We start from the raw sequence: 24,060 nt of genomic DNA on the forward strand, positions 1-24,060 counted from the left end.
GAAACACTGAGCCATCCACGCGGAGGGGGAAAGCCTGTGAGACACGCCAGTCCTCAAAACTCACACAGCACAGCTCTTGTTCATTTTTTTTTTCTGACTCAAATCTTCTGCGTCTCACCAGGGATTTCTCTTAATAAATATCGGAATGGCTTCTTCCCCTCAGCGACTCCAAACTGTGTCAGTGGAGCCTAGATTTTGCATCTCTGAGACCAGGGGAGAAGAATCGGCCCGTTTATTAGTCACATTAAATGCCGTTTAATTGCCAGTGCAGCTGTTTCCAGATGTGGCTTTATTTTGTTTCTGCCAGCCAGTCTGTGCTTCCCATTAAAAAGAAGCAGCCCGGGCTGCACCTCATGCCAAGCAGAGTCATGGGGGCGGTAATGACAGGCGCAGAGCGGGGACTTCAGGCACACAGCGCGTTCGCTGTCTTTGAACATGGCAGGCACTGCACGGCTCCCGCTCGTGTCTAACCTCGCTCTCAGGTTCCCATCCCTTTCCTGCGTCCCACTGAGCCGTGCGCTCCTACAGTGTGGCAGGCGTGAGGAGACGCACCAGCGGCCTTTGCCCAACTAATGCAAGCCTCAGAAAACTCAGCTCTGCTCCTTAGCAACCAGAGACTCCCAGACCTGGAGTCTCCTGTGGGTACACACTCAGCACCCCACAACCTTGGGACTCCAGTGAGTCCGCTGCCAGCGCTTTCACTCCCAGGGCCAGTGTGGCAGGCAGGGCTGCAGCTTGTGTGCAGCGGACAGAGCCTGCAAGCAGCCCCTTCACTCCCACAGGGCCACAGCGCCCCGCAGGCACTCCTTGGTGCTCCCTCAGTGGCTGTCTCTGGGGAGCCTTCCTATTTCCCACTCCTTAGAAGGCAAGGGCCTGATCAGAGCCCCTTTCCTTCCTTTTAAAGATCTACCTATTGGTTTATTGGAAAGGCAGGGCGACACATTTCCCATCTGCTGTTTCGTTCCTCAGATGGCAGCAACAGCCAAGTCTGAAGGCCAGGCCTCAGCCAGGGGCCTTAACCTCCAGCCGGGTCTCCCATGCGGGTGCAGGGGCCCGGCACTGGGGGCCATCGTCCCCTGCCTACCTGAGGTATTAGTAGGGAACTGGATTGGAAAAGCAGCAGCCAGGACAGGAACAGCTGCTCAGGGGGCATGGGCACAATCCTGACCATGAAGCCAGGCCCTCCACCCCTCACAGTCCCCAGCACCCGACACTGTGCCCGTGCATCATCTGTTGCACTAACCAGGTGCGATCGTGACTGGGTGGGACACCTGCTGTTCACAGTGCTGGCTCTGAGCACTGCTGAGCGAGCGCACTCGGTTGCAGACGGCTTGCCACCTGAGTGGGAGCTCCATCACTGGCTACCCTCATTACACCTGCCTCGTGCCCACGTCCACGCCCTCCCATGGGGCCCACAAGAGACAGAGTAGTTGGTGCTCGCAGCCCACCCCACCTGAATAAAAGCAAAGAGCCATGGGCACCTGCGGCCGCGCTCGGCTGCTCACCTTCTCGTGGGGTCTACAGCCGCTCCTGTCTGCAGTGGGCATCCGTGGGTGACAGCTCACGCCCCCTCGCTGGGGGTAGTGCCCGCCTCTCCTGACCCACCGCCTCAGTCAGTCGGCTTTGCAAAAACTCCCTGCCAGCATGGGCACAGGAACTCACAGGAACGAATGCCTGAGCTAAGTGATGCCAGTCCCCACATCCGCGGGGCAGAGCGGGCCTGGCACGCCAGAGTGGGGTCGGGGAGAATGGGGTGCAGGTCCCGGACCGAGCGACCTCTTCTCCACTCCAAGGTCACAGCAGTCAAGCCCCTCTCCACAGGGCACCGGTTCCAGTCCGCTGTGGATGCCCCTGAGAGGGCAGAAGAGCACGCCCTTGGCCTTGGGCCTGCACCTGCTCGGGAGACCTGGTGACCCGAAGATCGCTCTCGCTGTAATTTTGCTTTTAAAATTAATAATAAAAAATAAGTCCCGGGCCTGGGTCCTGCCTGCAAGGAGACAAAAAAGTCCAGAAAATCGTTTATCTTCAGGAAAAACGCCCACAAACTGTAAATGCACAGAAGGCTCAGGCAGGAGCAGTCGCCATTGAACACAGCCTGACGGTGGCGGCCTGAGGCGACCGAGGCTGAGATGGGGGGGGTGTGAGGGGCTGAGATGCCTTCAATAAGGAGGCCTGAGGCGGCCGGGAGGCGGCCTGGGGCCTGAGGTAGTGTCTGCGGCCCTGCGGGGAAGGCTGAGGCCGTGGGAGCCATGTGGGCCACGGGGCGCACAAAGAGCCGGGCAGGAAGCGGACGCAGCGTCTACTCAGCGCCAAACGCCAGCCTGGCCGGCCACAGCGCCCCCTCCGGCCGGTCACAGCACCCCTTCCGGCCGGTCACAGCTCCCCTTCCGGTCGGTCACAGCGCCCCTTCCGGCCGGCCACAGCGCCCCTTCCGGCTGGCCACAGCGCTCCCTCTGGCCGGTCACAGCGCCCCTTCCGGCCGCCCACAGCGCCCCTTCCGGCCGCCCACAGCGCCCCTTCCGGCTGGCCACAGCGCTCCCTCTGGCCGGTCACAGCGCCCCTTCCGGCCGGCCACAGCGCCCCTTCTGGCTGGGCTGTGTCCCTGGAGGCAAGGGGAAGGCCGGAAGGGGGCCGGCAGGGGAGTGTGCCAAGAGCCGAGGGGAAAGAAAGATGGAGACAGGGTTCACTACCCACTTGGGTACCTACTTAGCCACACTGGCTGGGGCTAGGCCAGGCTGAAGCCAGGAGCCTGGGGCTTCTTCTGGGTCTCCCATGTGGATGCTGGATCCCAAGCACTTAAACCATCCTCCACTATTCTCCCAGGCTGTAAGTGGGAAGCTGGATCAGAAATGGAACGGCCAGGGCCTGAACTGGTGCCCACATGGGATGCCAGCACTGTGAATGGAGGCTTAACCTGTTACACTACAGCCTTGTTCTTTATTCCCAGTCTTGAATTGCCACCAAGTGACCAGGGCCTGCTAAACCAATAAGGACACAGGCAGTCCAACAACTGAGTACTGGAGTTCCAGCAAGGACCAGAACAGGGGGAGATATGAGATTCTGCAAGCTGGAGGAGGGAATGGGGGTCCCCAGGGCAGATGGTGGCTCAGAGCTGCCAGCTCTCAGTGAGGTCCCACAGGGAGGACCCCCAAATCCACAAACACCAAGCATTTTTGGAAAGTTTATCTTTCAGGTGTTTACAGAGTAGCTGAACATATGGGAAAGGTTAGGAATGGATTTAGGGAAATGAACACAAGACCACTGGGCTGTCATGTGACCAGCTCAGGCTCTGTTCCAGGAAGTCCTTGTCTGCTGCTGGATGTGGGAACACCAGGGACAGATGCAAGCTGGGGTCCTGCGGCAGCACACGGCGGTCATGGTGGCACTGTTCACAGGGCTCGCAGTCTGCTTGTGGTGTGTGTTTAATCAGGTTCTTCCCATGTGAACGAAGACCTGAGTAGTGATCATCCAAGCACCTGATGAAACAATCATTCACAAGTGCCAAGAGTCAAGGGTGGGCAGAAGGAGTCCTCCCAGCAAGACCAGCACAGGGCACGGCAGGAGGACAGGGGGACACTGGCAAACACTGCTCCTGTCTGGAATGGTCATCCCCAGTGTGAGGAGCTGCCTAAATAAATCCAAACAATCCATCCCCAAATGCCTTTGACCTAGGAAGGAAGGAGGGCAGAAATACTGCAAACTCCATCTGCTGCGCCTTTGTCTGCTGAAACCGGCCATTTATTTGTCTGAAAGGCAGAGCTACAGAGAGCCAGAGAGCTCTTCCTCCTGCCATTTCATCCCCACAGGGCCCCAGCCTTGTACCAGGCACACAGGACCAGGGATACCTTCTGCAGCTTTCCCAGGAGCATGAGCAAGAAGCTGGGTTGGAATGGTAACAGCCAGGACTTGAGCTCGGCGCTCACAGGGATGTGCGTGTCATAGGTGGCGGCTGGGGAAGCATGTGGATGATGTGGCTCTCCAGCCAGACACAGTAAACCACTGTGCCCGTCCAAGTCGTGTCCTGGGCACAGTACCAGCCTTGTGGTCAGGTCCTCCGTGGGTGTGGCCATCTTCTTCTATGCACATGCAGACCCCTCTGAAGCCTCCTTGGGATCATCCAGGGGAGGCCTGGTCCCTTCTCAATGGTCATGTCTTGGTCATACGGCCAATGGGCACTGGCATGCAGGTGGGCTAATCAGGGACTTCTCCAGCCACATGTTAGGATTTTCAGATGCCTCATCCAGTTAAAAAAAACCCTGGGTCCCTTGTCAAGGCAGGGAGCAGCTGGCACAGAAAACAAGATCCAACAGGGACACTATCTTACCAGACTGACTCTCATTTCCCTGGTGAGAAGTGGAAACCCAGAATGGGCATGACTGGCCCACCATCTAGGTACTAGACGGCAGATGAAAGCTACAATATGATACCATAGAAGCAGAAGGGGTAGCTGCTGCCAGCACATGTGTCCTGCCAGAGAGCCACTGCAGGTGCCCACAGCCCCCTCTCAGGGAGCCAGGACTCTTGAGAATGCGCGGTCTCAGCCCCTCGGACCCAGGGTGGCTGGGAGAAGCTCATGTTCTTCCCACAGAAAGGTGTTTGTGTGGTGCTCTTGGTGGAGCCAGCGCTGAGTTAGCCCTGGCTCAGGCCCTCTGCCTCCCAGACTGGGAGCTGGTGCTTAGCAGGTGGCAGGCATAGAGGAGGCACTGTCTTCAATCAAGGCCAGTCCTCCCTGCACTCTGCACTCACAAAGGGCCCTGCTGGATTTTCCCAGGGTCCTCTCGCTCTCTGGGGGGACCGGGCTGGCATGGGGATACCTGCTTCCTGCTGGAGAAAATGCCCCCCAAAGGGTATGTCTGAGTCACTAAGCAGGTCTTTTGACTTGTGTGTTGGTCCCACCGACCCCACCACGGCTGCCTGGACCATGGGCTCTGGGAGCTGCTTCCCCCAGCTGGCCTGGCTTCTGTTCTGTGGTTGGACTCTCTGCTCTGGCACCACGCAAATGAATCAATGCTGCACGGTACTCCTGGCCCTGAAATACTTGGTTTGTTCCCTGGTGGGATCCTGACTGCTGACAGCACTAACTTACGGTGTTGAGACACCACATAAAGCCTTCCCTGCATTTGCTGGTGCCAACCAGTCTGCTGCCCAGTTTCGCAGCTCAGGCCTGGCACCATGCCCCATCTGTCACAGCAGTGCGGCCCAGGTGAGGTATCTGTGTGGGGCCAAGTGTCTGCTGTCTGCTGGCTGGGACGTTTGTCACTTTACTGCTCGATGTCTGCATCCCCAGTTCACTTTGTCAGACAGGGACCCAGACAGAACTAGCATCCTCTGGCTCACACCTGCTAGGGCTGGGCTGGGATGACACCCAGAGCTGGGAATGCAGTCTGGGTCTCCCTGCGTGCCTGAACCAGCAAGGCTGCCTCCTGGAGCTGCACAGCACGTGGGTGCCTTGACCACCAGGCCACAGAGCCACCCTGTCTGTGCACTGTGCCTCCTAAGTGTGAGATCAGGGAGCAAGCATCCCTTCCTCTCCCCGTCCCCTTCTCACAGTGCCCCTCTTTAAGCATGCCAGGCGAGCCCCGTGCTGTCTGGAGCCCTTGCCACCCATGCCTGCAGCTGTGCTCTTTGCACCTGCACCCACACACCGAGCACACGAGCACAGGCTCACTTGAAGCACAGATGCTGAGCCCTGCCCCCACCGGGGCTACTCCCCCATACGAGGGGTCAGCCCACGTGCCAGGCTCCTCTCCACTGGGGAGAGACTCACCTGCAAGGGAACTGGCATTCATGGCGAGTGGATCACGCCCACAAGTGCCCCCAAATCCCTTGCTTAGGAGAAAAGCCAGCCAGGCTGCTGAGCAGGTCTTCTGGGAACTGCAAGATGGTTTACATAGCAGACAGGAGAGAGCCACCTGCAAACTGGGGGGTGGAGGGGGGAGCTGGCTCTGATGTGAAACACACTGTGTGCAGGGCTGGTTCCTGAACCAGAGTCAGCAGCCGGTAACCCTCCCCAACAGATGGCACCGAATGCCCGTGAGTTCCCTGGATGATTCAGGCAGGCATTCAGGGAAAAATTACACCAATCCCTTATTGCTATCTAGAACAGGGTAAGGACACAGGGGCTTCCTCTAACCTACTCCGTGAGGTCAGCATTACCCTAGAACCTAAACCACCAGAGAGATGATACTACAAGGAAACTACAGAACAGTGTCCCATGAGTGCAGGCAGGTGTCAACATCCTCACAAATTATCAGCAAAGCAAACCCAACAAGACATAAAAATATTTCTACACGACAAACACAGGCGACTTACATCAGGCATACAAGGCTGGCTCACCCCTTGAAAATCAATTAGCATATTTCCTCCCAACCAAGAACTCATGACCACTCCACTGACGTACAAAAGCACCTGACAACATGCAATGTGCCCCCATGGGGCAAGTTTTACGACAGAGTACCTAAAAACCTCCTGCAGCTGACAGCATCCCGAGGATGACACACTCAGAGCCGACCTGGCCGGGTGCTCCCCATTGCCACTGCTGAGGTACCGCAGTCACAGCTGCAGCCAGATGCAAAAGGAGACTCAGCAATCACAGGACGGAGAGGAAGAAACAAACTGTCCCTTCCTCCTAGAGATGGCATGACCATCCACAACCAGACGCCCTGGCACTGTGAGTGAGCAGAGCCTGCAGAACACAAGCCTATGGTTCCCCCATCTACCAGCAGGGAACGGGCGGAACACAGCATCACTTCAGCAGCACCCAAGTGAAAATCGGGCATAGGACTAATAAAGTATACACAACACCTCAAAAAACACCACAGTGAACGGAGTGACAGTCCAAGTTCACGGGTACACCAGAATGTCCAGATGCAGCTTTCCCCAATTTGACACACAGACTCAATACAACCACATAAAAACTTGGCCAGCTATTGTGAAGTGGAGACCAAGATGTGATCAATCGAGAACAACCAATACACTGTAAGGAATCAATGCTATGCAACCTTGAGAGTTACTCTACAGGAGGGAGGGCTAAGCTGCCACCCACTACGCCAGAGTCCCACGTGACCTTGAGACCTGGCTGTGCAACCTCCGGTCCAGCTCTCAGCTAACACAGCGAGGAAAGCAGCAGCAGAAGGCCAAAGTCTGGGCAGTTGCACCCACCTGGGAGACCTGGAAGAAGCTTCTGGCTCCTGGCTTCAAATCAGCTCAGCTCCAGCTATTGTAGAATTTGGGAGTGAACCAGTGGGTGGAGGACCTCTCTGTCTCTCCTCTCTGTAGATCTGCCTCTGCCATGAACTCCTACACATATCCACACATCTACAGCCACACATTTTGAGTACATTTATGCACATGTACCCACACAGCCCTATGTACACACTACACACACCCCATCTATGCACATGTACCCCCATGCCCATCGACACACAGTACACACCCCTATCTACACACGTACCCTCACACCCATCTACAAACACCTGCCTATACACCGACACGCATCCATGTACACCTACCTGCACACGCCTCACACCCACACATGTGCACTTTCCACTCTTCTGCCACACTGAATGCCTGTAACCACGTGTTAGAGCTGAGCAGAACCAGCCCCTTAGCTATGCCTGCCTTGTCACAGCATCTCAGACCTGTCAGCCTACTGGTGACCCAGGGCTAGCCACACGCTGGCACTGTGGACTGCCCGTTTCATCTTGGAGCGTGTGAATTCTTCACTCCTGTCTCTAGTGCCTGCTGAAGGCTGCGTGCCATGGGATGTTCAGGACAGACCTGCCCTACTGGGTGGAGCAAAGCTGCTGAAGCACCCTGTTGCAGAGGGCCCAGGTTCCAACCTCTCTCTGGTGTCCCAGGATGCCTAGTGCTCTTCTCAGCTCATTCTATGCACATGCCTCTTCTATCAGTCCCCTGATTTCATTCTGTGATCTAATCTCATTCCTAACCAACACGTCTTTATCATGGTTACATTTTTTGTTGTTTTAAATTTAAGTCTCATTGCTGCTGCAAAGGACCTGTTTCCATCATTTGACAACTTTTCACATGGGAGAGCTTTTCCAACTTCAAACAGCTCTGTGGTACACTGAAAATGCTGTCCCCAGGACCTTCCCCAGCAGCCTAGAAAGCAGGAACAGGACAGAGGGAAGGGGCAGCTCTCCGTCAACACGGTCCAGCACACAGTAAGGTGCATGTTGGAGCACAATGCAGATTTTATGGAGTACTCTTAAAATTCAAGTACAGGAACAAATTCTTAGATCTCGTTTCACAGTGTACCATTCGAAACCACTCAATTTCCTTCCAGCTAAAGCACGGCAAGCCGGCCCAAGCACTGAGTGACCTGATTAACCCTTCAATGCCAAGCACTTCGCAGCTCTTGCTCTCACTGTGTCAGCTTACACCCATCATCAAATAAAGGATTAACCTGTCCTTGGTTTATCTAAATCACCAAATAATAAGGCCTAAGTGATAACCAGCTGCAGGATATGTCCTTATTAAAGAAGCCAAGTAATGTAATGAAGTTTGCAAACCGACTCGGATTAAACAGGCCTGACTGCTCAATTTGGCAGCGATTCCGTGTGCAGGCATGGGCGTGAAGGCGGCTTCAGGGCATCAGGCACTGAATGCCACTCTCCAGGAAACTGGCAGATGTTAAACGGACATTACAGCGCATTAACCCGCCTGCTTTCCTTATGTCGGCGGCGTGCTCCCTCCCTGCCCACAGAAGTGTTTACGTGATGTATGCTGGCACGTGGCACAAAGTAGGTAGAGGGGGATGATACAGGCTTGGGGTGCTAACACTCACATGGACATGCAGCCCTGTCCAGGAGCACCGAGAGAGGACGAGGGGTGAAGACACGAGGTCTCGGGTGTGCTGCCAGCAACATCGCCACCTGCATCGCTACCAGCCTGGATGTGGTCTCATCTATTACTCGATCCATGCGGCTAAGTCACAGGCTTGTTTGTTACCAACGGCCTTCCTTGTGAGGACTGGGGACACACACTGTGACCCTGGGTCACTGAGACACAAGGCCTGACGCTGAGAAGGGGGTACATATATACACGTGCAGTTTGCATGAAAAGAGCACTTGTACATTAGCGTGCTGGGCTGGGTCCACAGCCCGATAGCTGGAGGCCGAACAGGAGGGGAGGGCGCACAGTGAGAGGTGCTTATTTCTATGTCCTACCTCTGGCACCGAGTGGCAGTGCAGCGGGCATTTCTCGGGCTCTGTGGTAATGGGACCCTTCTTGGTGTCTTCCCTCACTCCCAGAGACCTTCTTACCTTCTGGTCAGTCTATAAGGGCGTACTGAGCAGCTAGGAAACGCTGGCTAGGGGACAGGCACCAGGGCAGGAAAAAGGAAACGTTACTTCTGGCAAATTCTACGCAGCCACACAGATGGGAAGTCTGAAACAAAAACTTAGCTTAATTCAGAGTCCATTACAGCTATTCTCTGTCTCAATGAGCACAAAAAACCCCAATGAAACCAGGAGCCAGGAGCCTCTTCCAGGTCTCCCACATGGGTGCAGGGTTCCAAGGCTTTGGGCGTCCTCGACTGCTTTCCCAGGCCACAAGCAGGGAACTGGATGGGAAATGGAGCAGCCGGGACATGAACTGGTGCCCACATGCAGTATGGGATACTGGTACTTGCAGACAGAAGATTAGCCAATTGAGTCATTGCACTGGCTTCTTTCCTTGTATTTTTTTTTTCCCTCATTTTATTTGAAAGTTGTTTTACTACCCTTGCCCACCGCAGAGCCAGGACCTCCAACAGTCACCAGCCTGGAGGTGCTGAGACCCAAACACCTGAGCCATAAGTGCTGATACCAGCAGGAAACCCTGCAGTTGGGACTGGAGTTAGGCACAGGATATCCTTAGGGTGTCTCAGGGGAGCCTTATTTGCTCTGCCAAACTTCCACTCCATAAAATGCTTTCAATAAAATCCTATCTGCAAAGACTCTCTCCCACTACTCAGAAATCCACCCACCCACACAGAACTAGCCTACTGTCCCGGTGCTTGACGCCAATTGTAACATGATCTACAGTTTCAATCTGATTGTACTACAATACCAAGCCTTACTATCAAATTTTATACTGTAATTATAGTTTTCATTTTAACTTTTTACTTTCTCTACCTTAAAATGTTAAAAGTACCATGTTCTAGGTTATGAAAAACTGATGAGTCCTGGGCACGTCACTAAAACAGCCATTATTCCTTTAAAGCACAATTCACCCTCATAGTTCATATCAACATTATTTGAAGATTTATTTTTTCTGTGTAAATCTGACTTTTCAAAAAATGATTTGAAATTCGTCACTGCAGCCCCACAGCGCAAGGGCCAACATGCAATGTTCGCCGTAAACACCAACGCACCCCCAATGCCTCAGTGCCGGATGGGCTCCTGTCCCAGCTGCCCCAGCAGCTGGCACAGGCCACGGGCAGGGCATGGGTAGGCCACGGGCACGCCATAGGCAGGGCACACGCAGGCCACGGGCAGGGCATGGGCAGGCCATGCGCAGGGCACAGGCAGGCCACGCGCAGGGCACGGGCAGGCCACGCGCAGGCCACGTGCAGGCCGGCGCAAGCATCACAGTGCACGTGGTCCTGGACCAGCTCTTGGTGCTCGGCGGCTCCCGTGAGCTGCGTGGGCTCTGCAGTCCACAGCGTGGGCAAACAGGCACGCGCAGAACCGCACCCACAGCGAGCTGCTTTGCGGCCTGCTGGCCAAGCGCCTGCGGGTCAGCCCGGACAGGATCCATATCAACTACTACAACAGCAGTGCGGCCAACGTGGGCTGGAACGGCTCTGCCTTCGCCTGAGGGCCACCCTAGCTTTGCCGCTGCCCTGCACCATTTATCAGGGTGTTCCTTGCCCACTCTCCACCCTCCGCTCCCAAATCGGGAGAAATAAAACAGTTCAGAGACAAAAAAAAAGAAAAGATTTGAATGTTTTATATTTTTTATTGGTTTATAAAAAGGGAATGTTAGAGCCCAACTCAGTAGCTTAATGCCGGTTCACATCCCAGCAGCTCCACTTCCCATCCAGCTCCCTGCTTGTGCCCTAGGATGGCAGAGGAGGAGGGCCCAAGTCCCTGGAACCCTGCACCTGTGTGGGAGACCCAGAGGAGGCCCCTGGCTCCTGGCTTCAGCTCCCCTCAGCTCTGGCCATTGCAGATGAAGGATCTTTCTGACTCTCCTTCTCTCTGTGAATCTGATGTCCTTTCTAATAAAAATTAAAATGAGTCTTAAAAAAATAAAATAAAAAGGAAATGTTAGACCTCTACTAGAAGGCTTTATCTGAGAAGTTCTTAGAGTCGTACGCTGTACATTATTTAGCATAAACTGCTTACAGTTTAATTTTTATTTTACAAAGACAGCAGTGTTTTGCTTTAACTCAATTCAGATTTGTGAAAGAAAACAGCTAGACTTCAAAGAGGACCTAACAGGTTTTTTTTGGCCATAACTATCTATGTGACTGATAAAACCTTACTTAAAATATTTATAAAAAGGAAATAAGCAAGCTTATTAGATGAGCTTATTTATTTGATGCATTAAATTAGGCAAAGAAAAATATATGCAACTGCATAAAAAGAATCCCATTCTGCGACTCCTGGACACAGAGCAGAGGTCGGAAGGAAGGGAGAGTTGAGTGGACCCCAGGACTGAAGCAGAGAGCACGCTGCCCAGGCCAGGCTAGGCTTCCAGCTTCACCGAGTCCAGGACCACACGTGCTTCCTTATACTCTTCAGCTTCTTCCAAGTCTTTTTCACTTTCCTGCAATGACATACAATGAACATTAAGTTTATCCTTCCCAAATATTAGTATTGTGACTCACTCAAATGTTAAACAAGTAATTCAGAAATAAAATTCAGGGTCCAGTATAGTAGCCTAGCATGGCTTTGCATGTACTGGGATCCCATATGGGTGCCGGATCTAATCCCGGGGGCTCCACTTCCCATCCAGCTCCCTACTTGTGGCCTGGGAAAGCAGTTGAGGACAGCCCAAAGCCTTGGGACCCTGCACCTGCATGGGGGACCCAGAACAGGCTCTGGCTTCGGATCAGTGCAGCTCCGGCTGTTGTGGCCGCTTGTGGAATGAATCAACGGGAGAAAGATCTTTCTCTTTGTCTCTCCTCCTCTCTGTATATCTGACTTTCTAATAAAAATAAAATAAATCTTTTTTAAAAAAATAAAACTCAGTGGATGCTAGCATCTCCACAGTCAGGGAAGAAGCATGAGGCTGCTGAGTTGCACATGCACTCCCACGAGGGACTGACGCCAGCAATGAACAGAATCCTCAGAAAGAGCTGAGGCAGACTGTCCCCCTCGCCCACAAGGAATCACACAGCAGGGTGATCTACTAAACCCGGAGCAAGTCACAGCATTCGCTGGCATCCTACACATGACCACCGTCAGCTCATACGGCCCTCGAAGGGCTCCTGCCACGGGGCTGTGCTGTGACAAGCAGTGACACCAAGGATGAGGCAAATGACGTGCTTGTTGGCGGGCAGCACATCCCTACAGCACAGGCATACCAGCACCTTTCATTTCTGCAATTCAGAGTCGTGTACGCAAAGCTGGTAAAGAGGCGAAGCTGCTACTACCAGGGCAGGCGGAATAAAGCCTGGATGTGTTCAGCAAGCACACAGTAGCTCAGCTCCAGCACTAAGTAAGAACTCTAATCTTCACATCACTGTGTCTGTTCTCTCTGAACTCTTAGATGATACTGTTAGATTCATCCTCACCATAAAGTGTATCCTCCCAAGATATTTATTTCAAGTAGTTTTTACTCTTTTTCAGTTTCTAGTTTGTTTCACAAGAAAAAAAGCATTAGAAATTCAGGAGGCAGAAATGGAACTCCTGCCTTAGGCAGTATTTAAACAAAAGAGTTACTTCTTGCTTATTCTATCTTCTGTCAAAGTCGAAACTTGTTTCTTGGCTGCCGAAGAAGTTACTGTGGGCCACACTGTAGCAGAAGGCTGGCTCAAGTTGCTTTGCTCTGGATCCAACCCCTGCTCACAGGTCTAGCAAGGCATGTCATGGCCCAAGCCTTGGGCCCCGCACTGCTGTGGGAAGCCAGAATGGAACTCCTGGCTCCTGTCTTCTGTCTTGGCAACACAAAGCTGCAGGAGCCATTTGGGGAGTGAACCAGCAGAAGGAAGAGCTGCTTCTCTCCCTACCAGTCAGCCTTTTAAGTAAATAAAATCCTGTCTTTAAAAGCTTTTTATAGGGCCCTGGTGCAGTAGCCTGGTGGCAAAGGTTTGTGCCTTGCATGTGCTGGGATCTCATATGGGTGCCAGTTTGTGTCCTGGCAGCCCTGCTTCCCCTCCAGCTCCCTGCTTGCGGCCTGGGAAAGCAGCTGAGGACGGCCCAAAGCCTTGGGACCCTGTACCCACATGGGGGACCCGGAAGAAGCTCCTGGCTGCTGATTTTGATCAGCTCAGCTCCAGCTGTTGAGGCCGCTTGGGGACTGATTCAGTGCATGGAAGATCTTTGTCTCTCTTTTCTGTATATCTGATTTTCCAACAAAAACAAATAAATATTTTTTAAAAAGAAAGGAAAAAAATATAGATGGAGTTTCATGTAAAAAATTACAATAATATATGAATGGAATCCTTTTTAAAAATGTAGGTTTAATCCTAATAGGTAGGAAACAAATTTTGCTCTCTTGAAGAAATATCCATGGTTATGGTGAAAAGCTTTGCAGGGGAGCAACTATGAACCAAGAGCTCAAGGAAAGGAATGTCGGGGTCAGCGAGGAGCAACACGGACAGCTTGGGCATGGCATGGCACCCTCACCTCTATGACCAAAAGGACTTCTGGCTTCTCAGGATTATTTATAAGATGGCTCAGCTTCTGGATTCCATCAGGGAGCAGGAGGGCAGTGACTCCAGTTCCATTAGGGAGGGCAGTGCTATCTAGTTCTAAGGCAACGCGAGGGCAGCAGGGTACTCCCTGTATTAAGACCGTGTTTTTTTCCCCTCTCAGATTTAGGTATGAATATGGAAGAATTCTAGATCTTTTAACAAGAGAAAATCCACCTGAAAGACTGGATTTTTAAACATATAAAATAAAATAAATAACTTACCTTAATGCGCCAAGAAAGATCTCTAGGTATGGAAACGAAATCATTCAATACAATTTTGCTAGTATAACTCCTATACAACACAATGCAAAACAATATAATATAATTCTGGTATTATGATTCCTAACTCAAATATATTTCATCAGCTAACGTCAAATAAACATGCTAGAAAACAGTACTACTGGAGGCGTCACTCCAAGGACCCAGAGCCCGCAGCGCCCGCAGCGCCCGCAGCGCCCCCAGCGCCCCCAGCGCCCACTCACCAGGACCTGCTGCAGGTCGGCGTAGGCGGCCTCCAGCCTGCGCTGGCAGTCAGGGATCATCATACGCGACTCCTGCAGGATCTCAGCCTGCAACGAGAATCCCGCAGTGAGACACACATGCAGCACCCTCAGCCCCGGAGGGGCAGCTTAGAGCAAGCAGTTCAAACTATGTTCGTTACAGTTGAAAGACTGTACCGTAATGCTGCAAAATCCACAAAGGACAACTTTCAGGACTTGCATTGAAGATTTTGTTTTGTTTCCGTAATCACCCTCTCATGGTAAGTGAAAATTAACTGGAAAAGCTCTTCTTACAGCATTTATCTAGCAAGGCTATTAAAAACAAGCCGTTCTCCTGCTGTCACAAAGCACCTTTGTCCAAAATGGGATCAGCTGGTTATACAAATATCTCCTGCATCTTTCGAGTAATAAAGAAAAGCAGTGTTCAGATCATGTCACATGGAGATAATTACTGCATGAAAAAAGTTATTGAGTTATTGATCACATCGTGTGCACACTGCAGGAGGTTCCCGGTGAAGACAGAGGCAAAGAAAAATGAAAAGCAAAGACCAGCAGGTTTATGTTTTTGATGCTTATCATGCATAAAAAGTTATTACTTCTCCTGTGCTTCATTTTAGCAGAGATTCTTTTCCCCGTGCAGTTGGAGCTAAATGCCCCAGGGGCGCTCCTCTGCACGGGAACGCGCCTCAAGACACCGCACAACACTGAGTCTACAAGATATTTTTCAATGTAAGCTTACTATTTTTTTAATCATTTATTTATTTTTACTGGAAAGATAGATATACCGAGAGGAGGAGGGACAGAGAGGAAGATCTGCTGTCCATTGATTCACTCCCCAAGTGCCTGCCATGGCTGGAGCTGAGCCCATCCAAAGCCAGAGCCAGGAGTTTCTCCAGGTCTCACACGTGGGTGCAGGGTCCCAAGGCTTTGGGCTGTCCTTGACTGCTTTCCCAGGCCATAAGCAGGGAGCTGGATGGGAAGCGGGGCAGCTGGGACACAAATTGGTTCCCAAATGGAATCCCAGCATATGCGAGGCAAGATCTTTAGCCACTAGGCTACCGTGTTGGGCCCTAAAGTCTACTATTAAAAGTCAAACGGCAACATATCACATCACAAAAGAGGGAGAAAATAAAATCAATAACTGGGAAATGCAATCAATCAATGAAATAATAAGTTAGTATTAGATGTTGGATCTGAAATAAGACTTTTTCTAAAGGTAGAAAGAAGCTACATTCCCTTCAATTATTTTCAGAATGACACACACAGAGGTCATCTAAGACCTATTATTATTTTTTAAAAAGAATGGTCAGATATCTTTGGAGAAATGGATATAGAATCTGCAATTTTATTTAGACTTATTACCTAGTTCATAGGAAACAAAGAAAAACTACACTTCCACTATAATGTGTATTTTAGTAAAGACTTAAACACAGCTCAGGTCTCCAGTCACAGCCAGCTCCTCAGGTGCAAGTGTACCATTCAACTTATGACCTTTTTTTAAAAAACTAATAATCCATTGCTGGAAAACTCCAGGACCATGCCTTTATTTCAGAGCCTAGACATTTAATCACAGCCATTAAATTGTTTTTGCATATCTGGTTAGTCTGACAGGGATATGTCCTAAGTCTGTGGAATTCCATGCAGAATAGCTTACAGGAATTAAAGACGACGAAATTAATTAAAAGAATTTGGTCAAACACACGGTAAGTCAGAATGTATATTTATAACATTCTTTCAAAGCTTTAGTGTTGTCTAAAATCAACTTTAAATAATGCTGCCTAAAATAACTTCCAGTCATTATTATTATATTTATTAGCTTCAGACAGGACACGGACTTAAGTGTGGCCAAAGCTCCCACACACCACTGCCATTCATTCATTCTGTTAATATTCCTGTGTTCGAAAGAGAAAAGAAAGTTGTAAAAGTGTAACAAACAGCCCCTTCACCGCACTGAGTCCTGGAGGGCATCTGATGCTGTGCCGTGGCACACAGGAGGCGCCTTGATGACATGCAGACACTACACCACCATACGAAGGCCCTGAGCTCCCGCAGCCCAGAGACTGTCGTGGGACCCCTGGCTGCTGGACGACAGACAGGAGTGCCAGGATGAGAAGGAGGGCTCTGGCTGCCAGCTCAGTGGACATCCTGGCACAGTGCTGCTTCCACAGGGTGTGCCACAGAGAGCCAAGGGGCGGTGCAGTGATTCTGCTGGGAATCCCCGAAGCACATCTCCACCCAGGCTGGAAGCCACAATCTACCTCATCACAATACAACTTCAGAAATGATGTTAACAGGGAGTAGCACTGTGATTACACAGTAAAGACACAACCCCCTTGCCCCATCCAACTCTGAACTTCCCCACAGAGTATTACCTTTCAGAGTGCTCCATTTGGTGCTTGTTTAAAATACCTGGAAAACGTTTCCTAATGCTGACTACAAGCCTGCAGTTAAATCGGCATCGTGGCATGAGCTGGGAGGTGCACGGGGCTGCAGGGAGCAGGTCACGTGCTTGCACTCACTCAGCCAAAATGGAACTTGGGAAGCCTTAGCAAGATGAATCAGGTGCTAAACTAAAGTCTGACCAATTTCTTTTCTAATTAAAGTTATATAACAGATGTTATTTGCCCATTTTTAAGAAAGAAGAGCTCTGTGAAGCACCTTTGTCAACGCCAACTTCTCTGGCGACAGCTGAGTCAGGAGCGAGTTGCTATTTTCTCACTGTGCAGATCATTCCTTGGAGTTGGCTACGGCCACGGCTGTAACAGTCCCTGAGGAAACTGCAGAAGGTCCATGGGGAACACACAACTAAGATAAAAGCAAGGGCCTGGTGTGGCAGCCTAGTGGCTAAAGTCCTCACCTGGCATGCACCAGGATCCCATATGGGTGCCGGGTCTAATCCCCGCAGTCCCGCTTCTCACCTAGTTCCCCGCTTGTGGCCTGGGAAAGCAGTTGAGGACGGCCAAGGCCTTGGGACCCTGCACCCACGTGGGAGACTTGGCAGAAGCCCCCGGCTCCTGCTTCAGATTGGTGTAGTTCCAGCTGTTGTGCTCACTTGGGGAGTGAATCATCAGATCAAGATCTTCCTCTCTGTCTCTCCTCCTCTCTATATATCTGACTTTCCAATAAAAATAAAATAAATCTTTAAAAAGATATATATATTAAAAAAACTTAACTATACCAAGACACTTTGGAACAACTATTTAGTCCGTACCCTGAAAACTGAGAGTCCAAGGAAATTAATCATGTCAATGTAGCCATTTCAATATAGCTAACAAAAAATGGCTATCTTTTTACTGATTTATTATTTTTTAAAGAATATTTTACTTATTTTTACTGGACACTCAGAAGCAGAGAGAGAAGGAGAGACAGAGAGGAAGATCTTCTGTCCACTGATTCAGTCCCCAAGTAAGCGCAACGGCCGATGCTATGCCAATCCGAAGCCTGAAGTCTCCTCTGGGTCTCCCACACGGGCGCAGGGGTCCAAGGCTTTGGGCCGTCCTCGACTGCTTTCCCAGGCCACAAGCAGGGAGCTGGATGGGAAGTGGGGCTGCTGGGATTAGAACCGGTGCCCATATGGGATCCCAGCACATGCAAGGCAAGGACTTTAGCCACCAGGCTACTGCACTGGGCCCTTTCATTCCTTTTTAAAACAAGCTCCGCATCTGTAAACTGCTGACTTCTCTGGGGGAATTTTCCCCGAAAACTTTTCTGAAGCCTCCAAGATCTCATCTGTTTCCCAGCTTAGCTTCTCTAAATAGCTGAGGCTTGCTCTTTCAGTAGTCACTAATTTGTGGTGGTCTGATTCAAGCTAATACTGGCCTCAAACTAGATTTCATTCAAGCATTTTAAAAATGATCACGAGTTTATTTTGGCAGAAAAAGTTATGAAATCCACATATAGTATTTTTTTTCTTTTAAAGATTTATTTATCATTGGAAAGTCAGACTAACAGGGAGGAGACACAGAGAGGAAGATCTTCCTTCCTGTGGTTCACTCCCCAAGCAGCTGCAATGGCTGGAGCTGCACCAATCTGAAGCCAGGAGCCGGAAGCTTCTACCAAGTCTCCCACGCGCGTTCAGGGTTCCAAGGCCTTGGGCCGTCCTCAACTGCTTTTCCAGGCCACTTCCCACGATGGGAAGCAGGGCCACCAGGACACAAACCAGGCATGTGCAAGGCAAGGACTTTAGCCACTAGGCTACCATGCTGGGCCCAACAGAAATATTTTACTACTTCCAATCATGTCTGTTTCAGGATAGGACAAAAAAATGGAACCCCTTCACAACCGTGGGCATACCTTCCACTACTGAGTTCCCAACAGGGACTGGCAGAGGGAGACAGAGGCAGAGCAGAGCCCAGCTGGAGCAGGCTGTGAGCCTAGGCGAAGCGGCACACCCAGCAAAGAGCACTGAGAGCCCTCAGCTGACCGGTTTGCTGGCCCCTCTGCCTCATTCACCGCCAGCTCGTGTTCAGGACTTTCCCCCAACATGTCGCGACCAGCTTCAGGGCGACTAGCAATCTAACAAATCATGTCAGAAATTTAACCTGAGGAATATGGAAAGAACAGAATTTATTCCCTTTGCATCTGCAAAATGTAACCCGTACGTAGTCAGTATTTTAAAATAAGAAACAAAACACAGGATTTGATAGTTAATTGTTACTGTTACTAAAGGACAATAAAAATGCAAAGGTATTAAGACACTATTTGTGGAATGTGATTCTGAGAAGCAGCACATTTCTTCTTGCACGCCTAGTGGCAGCCGGAGCTCTTTCAGAAGCAGTCGGTGCTGGACATGCCCTCGGGCTCCGGCCACCTACCACTGGCCTAGTTTCACGTGCTGTCCTGGCATTTCCCACCACATGTGGGAGAACAGCAGGAGACTAAGGTGTGAAAACAAGCAAAGCTTCAGGGATCGGAAGTTGCATCCCAGAAGCAAATCCCCACAAAGGCCAGGCCAGCTGGAACACCCCGTCGCTGCACACGTGTTCACTAGCCCTCCCCACAGACACCCTTAGCACAGAAGTGCCGCGCCCGTGTGAGGGAGGCAGGCACTGGGCATGAGAAGGTTCAGGCCCCAGAGGCCCAGGGGAGAAGGCTTTCAGGTACCACTGCAGACAGTAACCGCCTACAGAGAAAAATCCACTTCAAGTTACTGAGCCTGCTGAATTAAGTCCAATTTTTAGTGTGCAATAACTTTTTTTTTAAAAAAAAATTGTTTCTTTTTATTAGAAAGGTAGAAAGACAGATTTAGAGAGGAGAGAAAAAGAGAAAGATCTCTTGCCGTTGGTTCACTAAATGACCACAACAGCTGAACCTGAGCCAATCCAAAGCCAGGAGCTTCCTCCAGGTCTCCCAAGCGGGTTCAGGGTCCCAAGGCTTTGGGCCATCCTCAACTGCTTTCCCAGGCCACAAGCAGGGAGCTGGATGGGAAGTGGAGTAGCTGGGATTAGAACCAGCGCCCATATGGGATCTAGAGCATGAAAGGCAAGGATTTAGCCACTAGGCTGTTCCACCAAGTCTGTGAATTAACTTCTGTAATAAAATTTACATGATAAGAAACACTGAGGATTCATAAACTTGTCTGAAAAAAATGATTTGAGGGCCTGGTGCAGTAGTCTAGTGGTTAAAGTCCTCGCCTTGCACATGCCAGCATCCCATATGGGCAGCCCCGCTTCCCATCCAGGAAGGTAGGGAAATTCTAGGAGGAGAAAGAATGAGGAATGGAACTTGGGGTACCAGACGTGGTTGGCAGAGAGACTCATGCGTGAAGATGAGACCCTATAAGGAAGAGCAGAGGCCACTTACTGCCAGAGAAACACATCTTCTTAGGGGAGAAACGCTGTGCTGGAGAAGACCAGAACTTATTTCAGCCACCACAAAGGATCTCAAGCAGGTCCCCCGTGAATGAGGCCAGGTATGGCCAAGCCGAGTCTGAGTGTCCAGAAGCCAGGAGCTGGGTCCTGTGTGTGTGACAGTGTGTACGCCTGTGCGCCTGTGTGATGCCTGAGAGAGTACCTGTAATCTGATTGGTATGCACTAGGCTCCAATATCTTCTAAGAGAACAAATGAGTGTACACAAAGATGGTATTGAGGGATGGCAACAGCATAGTTATAAGAATGCCCAGTGAAAGAGTGAAAGGAACAGTCCAGCAAAGGTGAGGGGAAGGTAATGGTGGTCCAGCAGTAGAGCCGGGAGGCCGTTCCATTAAAGACATCAGTGTAAGATAACATTTCAGCTGAGTGGCTACGTGCGGTCTCCTGTTAGTGTAGGATGAGCACAAAGGAGTGACGACACGCAAGCAACAGTTAGAACGAGACCCGGGACCCCTAACGGAAGGCCACGTGAGAACACAAAGGGATTTCCCAGCAGCCTCTACGTTCCCAAGCAATACTGACATGTGTGTCAGCAGAGAGTGAGCGTTCCAGAAATGCTGTCGCAGGAACAAAGCAGTGGTGCTGGCACCCTGATCGAGGTACGTGGAGCTCAGAAGACAGGCAGGTGTGGGAAGAGGAGACAGGGTTGACAGCAGACATGGGAGGAGCATCCCACACAAGCACAGACCCAGGAGACATGCGTGCTCAGAGCTGAGAGCAGGGCAAGTGGAGGCCGGGGAAAGACGCCTGAATCAGGCAGATCTACGCAGAGGTAAGAAGATTCTCAGCAGCCAATGAGAAATAGAGTTTCAGTTTCACTATGGTTATCTACATAACAGCTTCGAGAATCTATCTATGAATTTCAAAGTATAAATCAATTTAACATAAAGCTGAGCTCACGAGAGGCACCAGAGCTCAGTGGCTGGGGTGGTCTCTGCAGTGAGAAGGCCCATGTCCAGACATGAGCCACCCTACTCAGCAACGGGGCGGCTTCGGGCACTCTCTCTCTCTTTTTTTAAAAGATTTATTTTTTTTATTGGAAAGATGGATATATAGAGGAGGAGAGACAGAGAGGAAGATCTTCCGTCCGATGATTCACTCTCCAAGTGGCCGCAATGGCTGAATCTGAGCCAATCCCAAGCCAGGAGCCAGGAGCTTCCTCTGGGTCTCCCATGCAGGTGCAGGGTCCCAAGGCTTTGGGCCATCCTCGACTGCTTTCCCAGGCCATAGGCAGGGAGCTGGATGGGAAGCAGGGCTGCCGGGATTAGAACCAGCGGCCATATGGGATCCCAGGCGTGCAAGGCGAGGACTTTAACCACTGCACTATCACGCCAGGCCCTGGGCAGTCTCTTGATCCATCGTTTCTTTTCCTTTATTTTTTATTATAAATGTAAAGAAGCAAATAACAGTGGCTTGTCAGAGGGCTGTGGTAAAGACAGCATTAATTAATGTTATTCCATAAAGACTAGCTAGTATTGTTTAAGGTACAATTTTTACCTGCTTCTTAATGGCATAATTTTCACCATCTTCAGCTTTCATTTTTTCAATCTTTTCTTCTTGCTGTTTTGCTTCCTTCTCATACATCATTTTTTCTTTGACCAATCTGTAAATAAGCCAAAATGTTTCAGAGAACTAGATTTTTCTCTGGAAGACAAACTGTAAGAGACAATTTGTAAGCATAACACATGTAAGTAGACCTTTCTGTTGGGGTGGCGGCGGCTGCGTCGGAGGGACCCTCAGGCTCAGTCCTGGGCAGCACTGAGTCCGCTGAAGCCTGAACTCACCAACGCCCAACACCCCTTCAGCTACAGTGTCTGAAGGCCCATCCGGACGAGAGAAGGAGCAGGCCAGCTGCCACACAGCCATTCCACGGCATCTACTGCACGCTTCATGTTACGGCAGGCTCTCCCTGGATGGGGAGCAGGAATAGGTACCCAGGGCTGGCTTGTTCTCAGACAAGGAATGGAAATAAACTGGAATTTACTTTCTAAGGCAAGAAAAGGTATTGATAAAGACCAGGAAGATTCCCAACAGTAAGGAACAGTACCATAAAATGTCCCACTGTCTATTCCTTAAAGAACTAACAGTCCAATGCCAACCCAGACAGTATACAGTAACAGGCCAATGCAGCTGGTACTGGTAAGAAATGAACAGGATGCTGCGCAGAGAGGGAGTGGTCATGTCTCATTCACGGGGCAACAATGTGTTGTCTTCATAGATTAGAGAAAAGCAGCATGTGAACACTAACAGCCCTGCCAGGGCTGTCAGACCAGTTGGCGAACCCAATCTGCTTTTGGGTGATCTAAGAGCTATGAACAGGTTTTTCATTGATAGATGGTTAGATTCAATTTTGTAAAGATTTTGTGGCAGGTGAAAGCAACTTGAAATTCAAATTGTGACACCCACACTCCTTCCCTCCCCAAGTGAAGTTGCCTTCAACGATGACAGCGGAGATCAGTAGCTATGCTGGGCACAGGCCCACAAAACCGCAAATACACACTCTCTGGTCCTGCACAAACAGGGTTCCCGATTCCTGACTCAGAAGTCCTCCACGGTCTCTAATAACACCTCCACCAAACTAGCTGGCATCGTTCCTAGGAACTGAAGTCCCTCAGACAGGACTCACGGTGCCATATGCTTCACCTGCCCACAGCTGGCTCTCACACTGGCTGAAAGACTAAGACACAGAGCCAAAAGCTGCTTTAACATGCTCGACTTATACTACATTCTGAAGTAGAAGAGAGTGCTGACGCATCGGGGAGATAAGGACGAAGTGAGCTCTGGGAGCACGTGCTAGAGGACTCTGAGGTGACACATACATCCTGACGCAGTAACGGCTGGTTCATGTCCTGACTGCTCCACTTCCCATCCAGCTCCCTGCCTGTGGACTGGGAAAGCAGTGGGAGAAGACCCAGAGCCTTGGAAGCCAGCATACATGTGGCAGATCTGGAAGAGGCTCCTGGCTTCAGATCAGCTCAGCTCTGGCCATTGCAGACACTTGGGGAGTGAACCAATGGACAGAGGATCTTCCTCTCTGTCTCTCCTTCTCTCTGTAAATCTGCCTTTCCAAAACATAATAAAACATATTTAAAAAAAAAAAAAAAACCTGTTCTATGGTTGGGATGCCCACAGCCTGTATCAGAGTGCTGGTTGGAATCTGACCCACTGCCAATTCCTGTTTTGCCAGTGCACACCCAGGGGGCACCAGAGCTCAAGTACTCAGACGCCTTGGCCCAGGGGTGCAGCTCCAGCTGCTGCAGCCATCAGAAGTGAACCAGGAAGTGAAAAAGAATCCCTCTGCCTCGCAGGTAAAATAGAAATAAATACATAACAACAATTTTGAAAGTTTGAGCTACAGGCCTTGGAAGTCTTTTGGTCTAGAGGAGGCTCTCAGTGTAGGCTCTTAAGGGAACATCTTTAAGAATGAAGATTCTAAGTAACAGAGACAATGATAAGAACGTAGAAGATATTAGTGATATACTAAGATCATGTGTTTTCTTCTTCAACAATGAAAAGCAGTTTGACTCAGGCATACTACTCTCTTACTCCCACGCAAACAGTTACAGTTATAAAATCCGGCAAATGATAGAAACATAAATCATGGGGCCAGTGCAGTGGCGAAGCCTGCTAATCTCCTGTCTGCTGTTGCTGGTACCCTACGTGGGCCCAGGTTCTAGTCCTGACTACTCCACTTCCGATCCTGCCTCATGCTATGGCCTGGCCCAAGTCCCAGGGACCTTGCATCTACATGGGAGACAGGGAAGCAGCTCAGGCGCCCAGCTTCAGATTAGCTCAGCCATTTGGGGAATGAACCAGTGCATCG

The 24,060-nt window shown here is 50.6% G+C and overlaps 1 protein-coding gene and 1 pseudogene across 1 annotated transcript in view; one reads left to right on the plus strand and one right to left on the minus strand.

The window, feature by feature from the left end:
* The first annotated feature begins 10,350 nt into the window (after nt 1-10,350).
* On the plus strand, nt 10,351-10,821 carry LOC121160234 (annotated as a pseudogene).
* Nucleotides 10,822-11,531: 710 nt separating this feature from the next.
* The window catches only part of TBCA (tubulin folding cofactor A), a 36,021-nt gene continuing 23,492 nt past the window's right edge, over nt 11,532-24,060 (minus strand). The window contains exons 2-4 of the mRNA XM_040985953.1: nt 21,735-21,840; nt 14,349-14,435; nt 11,532-11,775 (exon numbers count right to left, since the gene is read on the minus strand). Coding sequence (XP_040841887.1) covers nt 11,695-11,775; nt 14,349-14,435; nt 21,735-21,840 — 274 coding nt within the window. The 3' untranslated portion in view covers nt 11,532-11,694. The remainder of the gene's footprint in view (nt 11,776-14,348; nt 14,436-21,734; nt 21,841-24,060) is intronic.

This window comes from Ochotona curzoniae, unplaced genomic scaffold (assembly GCF_017591425.1).
Source record: "Ochotona curzoniae isolate NIBS_2020 unplaced genomic scaffold, NIBS_Ocur_1.0 contig_4501, whole genome shotgun sequence".
In the NCBI taxonomy this organism is placed as follows: Eukaryota; Metazoa; Chordata; class Mammalia; order Lagomorpha; family Ochotonidae; genus Ochotona; species Ochotona curzoniae.